The following is a 13,079-nucleotide window of genomic DNA, read 5'->3' on the forward strand; positions in this document are numbered from 1 at the left end:
TTTTTTTTTTTAAAAAAAAACATTAATTTATCTCTGTGTGTGTATACATGTGTTCTGGTTGAAAGTTGAAACTGTGTCAAAGCAAGCTGGGAACTTAGGATTAGCTTTGTTTAGTTTTGACTCTGAAACTTTTGAACACTTCAACCTTCAAAACTGTTGATTCTTATTTCAAGCTGCCAACTTTGTTTTATTTTCTCCCTCCCTCTCTCTCTCTCTCTCTCTAATATGTATTTGTCAGCTTTTTGGATTTGTTTGGGTTGAAAACTTTGTGCTTTGGGCTGATGAATTTTCAGATGTCAAAGCTTTGATCAGCAGGAGCAATTGAATCTTTCCAAATTGAGGGCTTTTGTGACTTTTCTGAGAAGGGCCTTTTGCGGCAAATCTTGGTTTGAGTTAAGAGGTTTTTGTTTACCAGATGAATGTTAGTATCAAGAAATTGTAAGTAGTGATAAGCAATTGAGTGTAAAGCAGGAAAAAGATTGAATCTTTTGGTGGGTGAGAGAAATGGAGAAAAATGAGGGAGAGGATTGGAGGGAGATGGTGAGAAGAATGCTTCCACCAGGAGTTGATGGGGCTAATATGGAATACTCAATAGCAAGTGAGTATACTGGTCCTCTATTGTCATATGAGGTTCCTAAAGTAGAGCCCCTTGATGTCAATTCTGGTGCAATTCCGACAGCATCACCTCTTTCAGAATCAAGAAGAAGATCAGTGAATCGTGATGTTGCTCCCGTTATAGAACCTATTCCTTTGCCAGTATCCCGTATTGCTGGTGTAACAAGTCCCCCTAGTCAGAGTCCTAGGTTATCGAATAGTTCCGAATCCCAGGTGTCTGTCTTGCAGGACCCTGATTCTTCTTCAGGTTCCCCCTCGGCATCCCCGGGTTCAGTGCTGAATCACCAGGGGAATGCTGCAAGGCAGTCAGGGAGAAGAGCCCCAGTAGTCACCTTCAATACAGTCGATAGATCTGAAAGAAAAGTGGTGGAAATTGAGAACCAAGTCTTTCCAGAATATGTTGGAGTTTCAAAGAAGAAAAAGAAGTCAAGAGTCTGTTATAGGTGTGGAAAAGGGAAGTGGGAGAGTAAAGAGTCGTGCTTCGTTTGTGATGCAAAGTATTGTAGCAATTGTGTGCTCAGAGCAATGGGTTCAATGCCTGAAGGGCGGAAATGTGTAAGTTGCATTGGCCAGCCAATTGACGAGTCGAAGAGGTCCAAACTTGGTAAACATTCTAGAGTATTGTCACGTTTGCTTAGTCCTTTGGAAGTCAAGCAGATAATGAAAGCAGAAAAAGAATGTGCTGCTAATCAGCTCCGACCTGAGCAGCTGATTGTCAACGGATTTCCTTTGAATCCAGATGAGATGGCAGAACTCTTTGGCTGCCCTTTACCTCCTCACAAGTTGAAGCCTGGGAGGTATTGGTATGATAAGGAATCTGGACTATGGGGAAAGGTAAAACAAACAATCCACATTCTTTTTTATTTATTCCTTATGTCGGAAGGAAGAATCCTAATATAGTTTTTGACCTAATTGAACAGGAAGGAGAAAAACCAGACAGAGTTGTTAGTTCAAACCTGAATTTTACGGGAAAACTTAGTGCTCATGCCAGCAGTGGAAATACTCAGGTTTACATTAATGGCCGAGAGATTACAAAACGTGAACTCAGAGTGCTCAAGGTTTGTTTTTTTTTTCCCAACTAAGTAGCGCATATGTCAGAACAAATATGTAAGGCAATAGATTAAACTCTAGATCCGTTGTTATCCACATTTCCTATCACTAGCCTGTCTTTATGTGGTCATGACAGCTTGTATGTTTGAATGTGGTGAAGGATACGTCCCATTCTTTGGTGTAATATTGAGTTTCCATAACTTTTATGGCATTATTCCACCCAGCATTGAGGCTGGATTAATTTTTACTTCCATATTTATGCTCCAATTATGTGTTTTGTCCCGTCCTCTTAATCTGTCTAACTATTAGGGAATTTGACTGATGGTAGATATTAATAACGTCTGTCCATGTAATCATTTATAGGTCTTAGATTCTTTACTGTTCATTTGTTCATGAAATGAGGTTTCCTAGTTGACAGTGGTGAGTCATACCTGCCTATTCTTCTCTTAAATTTGTCGCACATGGAGATGCCTTAAATTTTGCAGCTTTCGTTTATTCAATGTATATATTTTTCTCAATCTATTGTTGCTACAATCATTTCTTTCTGCTCTGCACTTATATAGGAAGTAAATAATGTACGTCCAATAAATCATTTATAGCTCTGAGTGTCTTGTCTTTCAGCTTAGATGATTGTGAAAAGAAAGACTTTTGCCTCACATTAGTAGATTATAACTGTTGTCGTTTTCTAGAGCCAATGCATTAATTAACTTAGAAAGCTTCAAGCTTGTATTTTGCTTTTAACTATCCGAGGTAGTTATTTGACTGATTGTAATTCTACAAATCTGGATCTATACAGATTTTCATGTACCTTCTCACAAAAGGAAACAAAATGCATTTGCCTTTATCCTTTTTTCAAGCACTTCTATTATTCCCTTGAACTTCTTTTTTCACTAAAATAATAGAATCTCAAATATTCCGGTGAATCATGTTGAAAGTCTGGAAATTTCCAAAATGAATTTTCCTTGTCAATCACGGCAACACAATCTCATCTCGGTTTTTCGTTATTGCATAGAGAACTTAGGTGGTTCAGAAATTACAGTAAGGCTTGGTTCAAAATAATCCAGCATCTAAGGAAAAGTCTGAAGTATCTGAAGAGAAGATTTAAAGTATTTATGAGTTTTGCCATTGTGGTAAACCAAAGCCTCCCTCTCTCTTAAATAACTTAATGATCCAGAATCTAACGAAAATATCTCCACAGTAGTTGCTAATTCACAGAACAGCTCCACGCACCACACCTGTAAAAAGCCAATTGATTAACCGAAGTACCATTATTCGCAGCCTGTTTGAAACAGCCACCTATTGAGAAGGAAAAGGTGTAACCACCAATTTCCGCTCTGTGACAGCCTCTTTTCTTCTTTTACATAGGGAAACTTGAATGAAAATAGGCATCAGCAAAAATTGTTGCCCTCAATCTAGCCATAATCTTCTATGTTCTTAAAAGCCTAATCCATACTTGTCACGACCCCAGTTCGCCCTCCGTGAACTGTCGTGACGGCACCTGGTCTCTACGACTAGGTAAGCCTGAATTTGCGGAATATAACCAACTTGCGGAAATAAAACAATTTAAAAACAGAAAATAAAGCAATAATAGTGTTCAAATGTGCCGCTCGGCATACACCATATATATATCTCAAGCCAATATCCAAATCCAAGACCCGGAAACCCACGAATCACAAGCTAAGGAAAAAGAAATACTACATAGCTCTAACTCCATAATTTGTCTAATAAGAACAGAAAGTACAGAAGGGCTAAATACTAGAAAGCAGGAATGGAAAGGGACTCCTCGGTCTGCGGACGCGGCAGAAGAACCTCGAAGTCTCTAAGTAGTCGCCTCCCTCAATGATGGTAGGCCTGAGAAGAAGTACCTGGATCTGCACATGAAAAACATGCGCAGAAGAGGCATGAGTACACCACAACGGTACTCAGTAAGTGCCAAGCCTAACCTCGGTTGGGTAGTGACGAGGAAGGTCAGGGCCCTACTGAGGTTAAATAAGATACAGGGTTTAACAGAATGAATTAAACAATGTAATGAGTAATACAAATATGAAGGCAGCAGCAACTACTATAAGGGCAAGTAAAAACACAGTAAGAGAATTCAGCGCAGTTCCAAAATAAGAACCGGGGATCTCCCAGGATACCGTCCTGTAGCCCCCAAATATAAATATCATAACCAGTGGAATCTCCCGGGTGCAGTCCCGTAGTCCAACTCATAAATGTGCAGGGGATCTCCCGGAATGCAATTCCGTAGTCCCAAAGTAAACATACAGGGGAGCTCCCAGGATACCGTCCCGTAGACCCAAAGTAAAGCACAGTACAACAACACAAGAATATTCAACAAAGCTAGATTTCGTATCAAGTAAACAGATAAGTCTAGCCTAACATGCTTCACGTATTGCAATTAAGGCAAATTTAGCAAAAGGCAATTAAGTCTACTAAACATACTTCTCTAAACTAACAACAGGCTAAATACACAAATAAATGAAGCAGGAGAGAGGAACTCAATTGAAATACTTAAAGAAAATCGGATTTTTCAACAATTAGCTCAAGTACGCGCTCGTCACCTCACATACGAGGCATTTCAATTACCACAATAACGATCCTAAGGGGAAAGGTCCCCCACACAAGGTTAGACAAGCCACTTATCTCGATTAAAGCCCAAATCAACTCGAAACCACGCCTTTGCCACGAGTATCCGACTCCAAATGGCCCAAATCTATTTAAATTTAATTGCATATTGTAAATAACACTTCAAGTACTGATTCTACAATTAAACTCTTAAGCTAATACGTGAAATTATGTAAAATGACCAAAACGCCCCTCGGGTCCACGTCTCGGAATCGGGTGAAATTTATATTTTCAGAAACCTCGCACTCTCACGAGTCTATACATAACAAGAACACTGAAATCGGAGTCCAAATGACCCTTCAATTCCTCAATTAAAGGTCTCTTAAACTCAAGCCCTAATTATCCATGTTACCCAAATTTCTCACCATTAATTAGGTCTTTAATCACATAAAAACGAGTTATGAAGACAAGGACGTTACCTCCAAGTGATTTCCCTTTGTTTTCCTCGAAAATCCCTCTCAAAAGCTTCAAACCCGGATGAAAATGGTGGAAGAATAGCCAATTTTCGCAAAGGCAACTATTTATATGTTCTGCCCAGCGATTTCCGCATTTGCGACTCAGGGACCGCATCTGCGGTCCCGCTTCTGCGGACACAACGTCGCATTTGCGACTCTCATTAAAATGCCAGCTTTCGCATCTGCGGACCCCTAACCGCAGGGGCGGTTCCGCTTCTGCGAGCTCTTAACCGCATCTGCGGTTTCTGAAGACTTGACCCAAAGCCGCTTTTGCGGCGCCGCATCTGCGGTCCCCAAACCGCAGATGCGAAAATACCAGAAGCAGCAATGCTACAACAGCTGCAACACTTCCTCAACCTTCTCATCAACCATCCGAAATCCCCCGGGACCTCACCCAAAAGTACCAACATCACCTAATACCTTATTCAAACTTGTACCAATTCTTAAAACACCTAAAACAACATCGGAACCTCGAATTAATCAAGGATTTAAGCCTAAGAACTCCAATTTTCCCAAAAATACGCTTCCGATCAAAAACCTAACCAAACCATCTCCGAATAACCTGAAATTTTTCACACACATCCCAAATAACATAACGGAACTACTGCAACTCTCGGAATTCCATTCCGACCCTCGGATCAAAATCTCACTATCGAACCGGAAACTTCCAAAATTCAACTTTCGGCATTTCCAACCTAAATTAGCTACGGACCTCCAAAACACACTCCGATCACGCTCCTAATTCCAAAATCACCCAACAGAGCTAACGGAACCATCGGATTTCCGTTCTGAGGCCGTCTTCACACTGTTCCGACTACGGTCAATTTTCCAACACTTAAGCTCTCATTTAGGGACTAAGTGTCCCAAAACTCTCCGAAACTCAAAACCGAACATCCCGGCAAATCAAAATAGCAGAAATAAACTTGGGGAGGCAAATCAAAATAGCAGAAATAAACTTGGGGAAAGCAGTTAATAGGGGATCGAGGCGTAAATTCCAAAAACGACCGGCCGGGTCGTTACATCTAACTCAGATCAACTGACCATATAACACCAGATCCTGCTAAAGGGCTAAAGTTTCAAGGGTATTTTCTTGTCATGAAAAAGAAAGAAGTCCTTAACAAATCCCACAGATACCAAAGCCTTTACCCCATGATCGCTAATTTGATAAGAATCTGTTGATTAGTGTAATTAGTTGGAAGATTTGATTAGATTAGATTTTATTCTCTAGCCTAATTATAGGTTGATTTTATTTTGTAGCTTAATTGTAGCAATTACTGATTTCTTTTCCTAGTTTAGCCATATGATTCATTGTATAAGTATCAGTACTCTTGATGTGAATAATATACAGAAATACAAGAAGCTCTATTCTTCTTCTTGAAATCATCATTGTATCAGAGCCTCTGCTGCCATTTTGAGGTGAGTTTCCTCCCTCAGTAGCACTATAGGGTTCCAGTTCTTTGAAAGAGGTCGAGTTTTTCCTCCCTCACGGTGGCTGTCCGCATTGAAGCTATTATATACCAGTAGTGTGGAAAAACTAACACCACCACAAGCTTCCTCAGGCGACGGCGACCAAACCCAGTAAGCAGCTCCGAGAAATACCTCTCCACGCGCCTCCACGCACCACCAACGGTTCCAACTCCGGCGCGCGTGAATCCCACGCGCCGGCGAGTAGACAGCTTTTCAGCGATTTTTTCTGGAATTTTTTTGCTTCCTTCAGGTCGCCAGCACAGTCCCACCCTACCCCAGTTGCAATTTTTTTTTCTATCACCGGAGGTAGGGTTTCTGCCTCTCAGTTCCTTCTTTTTCCAGTAAAGGTTGCTGCTGCCTTTTTTATTTCCTCTTGGAGTTCAAGTTTAGCTTGTGGACTACTAATTAAGAAATAATGGGGGACACCAAATCAACAGATAATTCTCTTTCACAAATGGTTAATTCTGTTTCACAAGTTAGCGCAGTTAAATTGGATGGGGCTGGTACATATCTTGCTTGGTCAAGATCTTGTTTGCTTTTTATTAAGTCCAGAAAGTTGCTTAGTTATATTATGGGAGAAAAGAAAGCACCTGTTGTGACTGATGCTAGCTATAGTCAGTGGGATTCAGATAATTCCCTAGTTATAACATGGCTTTTGAATACTATGTACCCTCGAATTTCTAAACAATATTTATTGCTTGATACTGCTGAAAAGATCTGGAATTCCACTAAGCGCACTTACTCTCGTAAGGGAAATGACGCTCAGGTCTTTGAAATTCGAAATAAGATTCATGCCACTAAGCAAGGTGAGTTGACTATCACTGACTACTATTCCGAGTTAACTGGGTTATGGCAGGAAATTGACTACTGTCAGGATCTCCAAGCGAAGTGTACCGATGATGCAGTTCTCTTTCACAAATTGGTTGAAAAGGAAAGGATATATGATTTTTTGGCTGGTTTGAACCCAGAGTACGATCAGATCAGGGTTCAAGTTCTTGGTAAAGGTCCTTTTCCTTCTCTTGAGGATGCATACTCTTATGTTCAACAGGAAGAGAGCCGACGAGGAGTCATGCTTTATTCCACACCAACCGAGAAGTCTGGGTTAACTGTGTCTCATGAGCAAACAAAGGCGTTCACTTCTGATAAAGATCACTTGCACTGTGACTATTGTGGAAAGTCACGACATACAAAAGAGACATGCTGGAAACTATATGGTAGACCAACTAGAGGTCGTGGAGGCAAGTGTGTCGGTCTATCAAGGGGTCAAGCTAATATTGCAGAAAATGTGGAAACATTCGGTGCAAATGCTTCAGGAGAAACTCTGTCTTCGGAGGAAGTTCAGCACCTTCGCCGTCTCCTGAACAAACTTGACACTTCTAATGTTGGGACTTCCAATTATGTGCAGTCACGTATTGCCTTTAATGCCCATCGTAATTCTTGGATTATTGATTCTGGTGCGAATAGACACATGACAGGCTCCTCTAAAGGCTTTCAAAACTACTCTCCTAGTTCCTGTGTCACAATAGCCAATGGCTCTCTAACTCCTGTTTCTGGAACATGTTCTGTTATCTGTACACCTGATATTACATTGTCATCCGTTCTTCATGTACCTGAGTTTCCCGTTAACTTGTTATCTGTTAACGCCATCACCAAACAACTAAAATGTAGTGTCAAGTTCTTTCCTGATTATTGTGTGTTTCAGGATCTTCAAACAAGGAAGAGGATTGGCAGTGGTAGATTGCATGATGACTTATACTGGATTGATGGAACTCGAGCCTTTGGTCAAGCCTTTTTTGGAGGAAATAAGAACGTCAGCCAAGAAATAATACAATGGCATAGACGGTTGGGGCACCCATCCTTTTTTGTTCTAAAGAAATTATATCCTAGTTTGTTTTCTAGAACTGAGTTTAAATCTTTGTCTTGTGATGCTTATGAATATGCCAAGCACACTAGAAACTCTTATCCTTTAAGTGACAATAAAAGTACTATCCCTTTTTCGACTATTCACTCTGATGTATGGGGTCCCACTCAAACAGTTTCCTTGTCTGTTAGTCGATGGTTTGTTACTTTTATTTATTGTTGTACTAGGATGACTTGGGTATATTTGTTAAAGGCAAAAAATGAAGTCTTCTCCTGTTTTCAGTCGTTTCATAAGATGATTTGTGCCCAATTTGAGGTTAAGATAAAAATCTTGCGAACTGACTATGGCACAGAATATACGGGTAAAGATTTTGGTGCGTATTTGGATCTTTTGGGATAATCCATCAAACTAGTTGTCCTTATACTAGTGCACAAAATGGGGTCGCTGAAAGAAAAAACAAGCATTTGCTAGAAGTGGCACGATCTCTAATGTTTACTATGAATTTACCAAAACCTTACCGGGGGATGCCATTTTAGTAGCTGCCTACCTTATCAATAGAATGCCACTTAAAAACCTCAATTTTCAGAGTCCTTTGGAAGCTTTGAAGAGTAAGAATGATTATATTGTTCTTCCGAAGGTGTTTGGCTGTGTTTGCTTTGTTCACACTATGAGTTCGGGAAAACTTGATCCTAGAGCTATCAAATATGTCTTTATTGGGTATTCTCCAACACAGAAAGGGTATAAATGCTATCATCCTCCTTCTAGGAGATCCTTCGTCAGCATGGATGTTACCTTTCGAGAATCTAAGCCCTATTACAATAAAACACCATCACCTCTTCAGGGGGAGAGCTATAAGAATGAAGAGATGATTCCCACTGTTGAAATGATTCCCACTATTGAAGCCACTAAGACGGGTGAATGTGAAATTGAAGAAAGAATTCAAGGGGAGACTATTGGGCGTTCGGATAAACTTGATTTGATGACTTACTCAAGAAAAAAGAGAGCTGAAGAAGTCATCGTGCAATCTACTGAAGCTTAACCCTCTTCTGCTGTTGAAACCTCTTTTACTGGTGAGTTATCTACATTTCCAAGTGAGTTAGATGTACCTATTGCTCACAGAAAAGGAGTCAGATCTTGCACCAAACATCCTTTATCTAACTTTGTCTCCTATAATTCCTTATCTCCTTCCTATAGAGCTTTTGCCTTGTCTATTTCTTCTGTGCCTATTCCCCAGAATTGGAGAGAAGCTTTTGCAGATTCTAAATGGAAGCAAGCTATGATTGAAGAAATGAAGGCCTTGTCAAAGAATGAGACTTGGGATCTTGTCACTTCACCACTAAATAAGAATGGTTGGCTGCAAATGGGTTTTTACTGTGAAGCACAACGCTGATGGTTCGATTGAAAGGTTCAGAGCAAGACTGGTGGCTAAGGGTTTCCCTCAAACTTATGGAGTAGATTATCAGGAGACATTTGCCCCTGTTGCAAAAATGAACACTATTAGAGTACTTTTGTGTTGTGCAGTTAATCTTGATTGGGACTTACAACAGTTTGATGTGAAGAATGCATTTCTTCATGGCGACTTAGAAGAATGAGGTGTATATGGAGATTCCTCCTGGATTTGATACTGAACAAAGTCAAGGAAAAGCGTGCAGATTGAAGAAAGCCTTGTACGGACTGAAGCAATCTCCAAGAGCTTGGTTCGGTTACCAGCAAAGTAATGCCGATCATACCCTCTTCATGAAACACCAAAAGGGTAAACTCACTCTTCTCATAGTTTATGTTGATGACATAATAATGACAGGGAATGACAATGAAAAGATGGCCCGATTGAAGAAGCTGTTAGCCCAGGAATTCGAGATCAAAGATCTAGGGAAGTTGCAATACTTATTGGGAATTGAGGTTGCTCGATCAAAAAGAGGAATCTTTATTTCTCAAAGGAAATATATCCTAGATCTCTTGAAAGAAACTGGTATGACAGGTTGCAAACCAGCAGAATCTCCCATTGAAAGTAATCACAAGTTACAAACTGGGGTTGGAAAGTCAATTGATAAGGAGAGATATCAGAGGTTGGTTGGAAAACTTATTTATCTCTCTCACACTAGGCCAAATATAGCATATTCAGTTAGCTTGGTGAGTCAGTTCATGCACGATCCACGAGATCCTCATATGCAAGCTGTCTTTCACATTTTGCGGTATCTGAAGTCTGCACTAGGAAAGGGTCTACTTTTCTCCAAATATGGTCACCTCCAGATAGAAGCCTTTACTGATGTGGATTGGACTGGATCTCTAGATGACAGAAGATCTACGTCTGGTTATTGTACACTCGTGGGAGGGAATGTAGTTAGTTGGAGAAGCAAGAAACAAAATGTTGTTGCTAGATCCAGTGCAGAAGCAGAATATAGAGCTATGGCCGAGGGTGTTTGTGAACTGATTTGGCTACAAAAGTTAATGGATGAATGGAGATTGTCTGAGACAGGGAAGCTTTTGTTATATTGCGAGAACAAGGCTGCAATTAGTATAGCTCATAATCCTGTTCAACATGATAGAACAAAACATGTTGAAATTGATCGACATTTCATCAAAGAAAAGATTGTTGGTGGTACCTTGAGTTTGCTTCATGTATCTTCAGAAAAGTAGCTAGCGGATGTGCTCACAAAAGGTCTCAGCAAAAAGACTTTTCACACTTTGGTTTGCAAGTTGGGCATGTGCGACATCTTTGCACCAACTTGAGGGGGAGTGTTGATTAGTGTAATTAGTAGGAAGATTTAATTAGATTAGATTTTATTCTCTAGCCTAAGTATAGGCTGATTTTATTCTGTAGCTTAATTGTAGCAATTACTGATTTCTTTTCCTAGTTTAGCCATAGGATTCATTGTATAAGTATCAGTACTCTTGATGTGAATAATATACAGAAATACAAGAAGCTCTATTCTTCTTCTTGAAATCATCAGAATCACAGGGGCAACAGAAGTTTGAGAAGTTTCATCCCATGAACATCTAAATCCTTTACCATGTGATCGCCTAGTTCCATAAGAATCACAAGGTAAACAGAAGTTTTAGAAGTCTCATGTTTGACGGTTGGAAAAAGAAAAGTAAGATCAAATATTCTTGTTCTTTTTCAACAGGATATAGGTAAAGAGAGAAGAAAAGGAAACAACTTATTTTGCTTCGACTTGTGTATGTCTATACCTTAATGAGGTTTTGATAGATTCTAAAGAGAAATATTACTTCCATATTTAAAACAGTGACAACAGTATCAAGAAATTGACCCTTAAAAGCAAAATCTGTATGTGAAGTTGATGTGTCTATTTGGAATTAGTTTAAGGAGTTATCTGTAATATCGTGGTTGCTTGACAGTAGGTAACGAACAGAAAAGATGTTGGTTTGTCCAGGTAGTGAGCAGAATCTTTTGGCAAGAACTCTTACAGAGTTAAGATGAAATATCACCATCAATTTAGTCGAAGAGATGGTATCATTTGCTTGACAACTAGTACATACGTTATAATAGCATTCAGCTTAAGGGCCTTGGATTCACCTTTCTGTAATAAGATTATCTTCTTAGAATCATAGAGTGGAACTCCTTTTATTTACAATGAGTCTTGACATTGGTTTCATTTCAGTTTGCAAATGTGCAATGCCCTCGTGACACTCACTTTTGGGTATATGATGATGGTCGTTACGAGGAAGAAGGACAAAACAATATTCGGGGCAACATCTGGGAAAAGGTAGCAACATAGGGTACAGTTTCGACGATGTTAGTCGGCAAAGTTTTTGCTTTAATATCTTTTATTTATATTGACATGCAGGCATCAACGCGGTTTGTTTGCTCTCTGTTTTCATTGCCTGTACCGCATGGTCAGCCCTATGGACAGAGAGACGAGCCTAGCAATTATACTACTGTTCCAAATTACTTAGAGCAGAAAAGGGTTCAAAAGCTACTTTTGCTTGGGCTTGAAGGTTCTGGAACAAGCACTATTTTCAAACAGGTATTAGCTTTGCAGCACTTTTTCAGGAAAAGGGGTTCCATTTTTCTTGATTAATTTTCGAACTAGTCAGATCTCTATGACATGTTTCCTTAGAGGTTTTATCTTCTCTCTGCATAATGTAACTGTTTTTAAATAGCTGCAGTATAGCTTGTTCAGTTGCCTGTTGATTTATTCAGTTGTTCTATGGACTTGAATCTGTTTTTAAATAGCTGCTAGCATCCACGTATTTCAAGTGGGAAAAACCATTGCTCGTTTCCTGGATAAGGGGTTTCTGGGGGAGGGGTAGGGTTTACCAGATAAAAAAAATTTGTAATATCTGGATTTAGTAATATGTGGATTATCAGCTAGATTTCTGCTTAGTCATGTGTTTGGTTGATTGTATTAGAACATGGTGAACAACAATACAATGCTATAATTGGAGTGCTAGATCCCATTTTCCATGACGGTTTTCTTGGACATGAATCCTTCACAATAAGGGAAGAAACTTTGTTTTGTGGAGCACTGCACAGTGGATTAGCAATGTCTTCTCTGTTGTTAAATATTAAAAATACAGTGTCACCCATGGTATTGGAGACTATGGTGTATGATGCATTGATAATATATTCTGTTGTTTTATTCTGAACGCGTATTGAGTACCAGATGTTCGAATGTTGAATACATCTCTGGAACCGTCCCTAATATATGTTCAAAATCGCCAGAATTTTTTTCATTTAATGCTTGATTAGTATAACACTCTTGTGGCAAGAAACTAAGGCTCAAAATGAATGGGTGAATTCCTTCATTTATTGTGAAAAATGTGGCTGGAAATCCCGAGATTGGAGCCTTTTCCTCTGGAAAGAAACTATTCAATGCATGGTTTAATTGTTGTAGTTACTAGTAAAGGGGAAAAGGAAATAAATACAAATGGTGTGGTTTAAAATTTCTTATCTGAAGAAGAATGCTAGATCCGGCCAATCACTCGATTTTGTTTACTACAATGATCTGATTAACCATTATTTTTTTTTTTTTGGGGGGGGGGGG

General features: G+C 39.5%; 1 protein-coding gene across 1 annotated transcript in view; it reads left to right on the top strand.

Annotated features, from left to right (window-relative positions):
* The window catches only part of LOC109243808 (extra-large guanine nucleotide-binding protein 3), a 37,855-nt gene that overhangs the window by 375 nt on the left and 24,401 nt on the right, over nucleotides 1-13,079 (top strand). Inside the window, exons 2-5 of the mRNA XM_019410803.1 lie at nucleotides 294-1,449; nucleotides 1,536-1,673; nucleotides 11,694-11,798; nucleotides 11,880-12,059. Of these exons, the coding sequence (XP_019266348.1) occupies nucleotides 505-1,449; nucleotides 1,536-1,673; nucleotides 11,694-11,798; nucleotides 11,880-12,059 (1,368 nt within the window). The 5' untranslated portion in view covers nucleotides 294-504. The remainder of the gene's footprint in view (nucleotides 1-293; nucleotides 1,450-1,535; nucleotides 1,674-11,693; nucleotides 11,799-11,879; nucleotides 12,060-13,079) is intronic.

The sequence above is a fragment of the Nicotiana attenuata genome, unplaced genomic scaffold, assembly GCF_001879085.1.
Source record: "Nicotiana attenuata strain UT unplaced genomic scaffold, NIATTr2, whole genome shotgun sequence".
In the NCBI taxonomy this organism is placed as follows: domain Eukaryota; kingdom Viridiplantae; phylum Streptophyta; class Magnoliopsida; order Solanales; family Solanaceae; genus Nicotiana; species Nicotiana attenuata.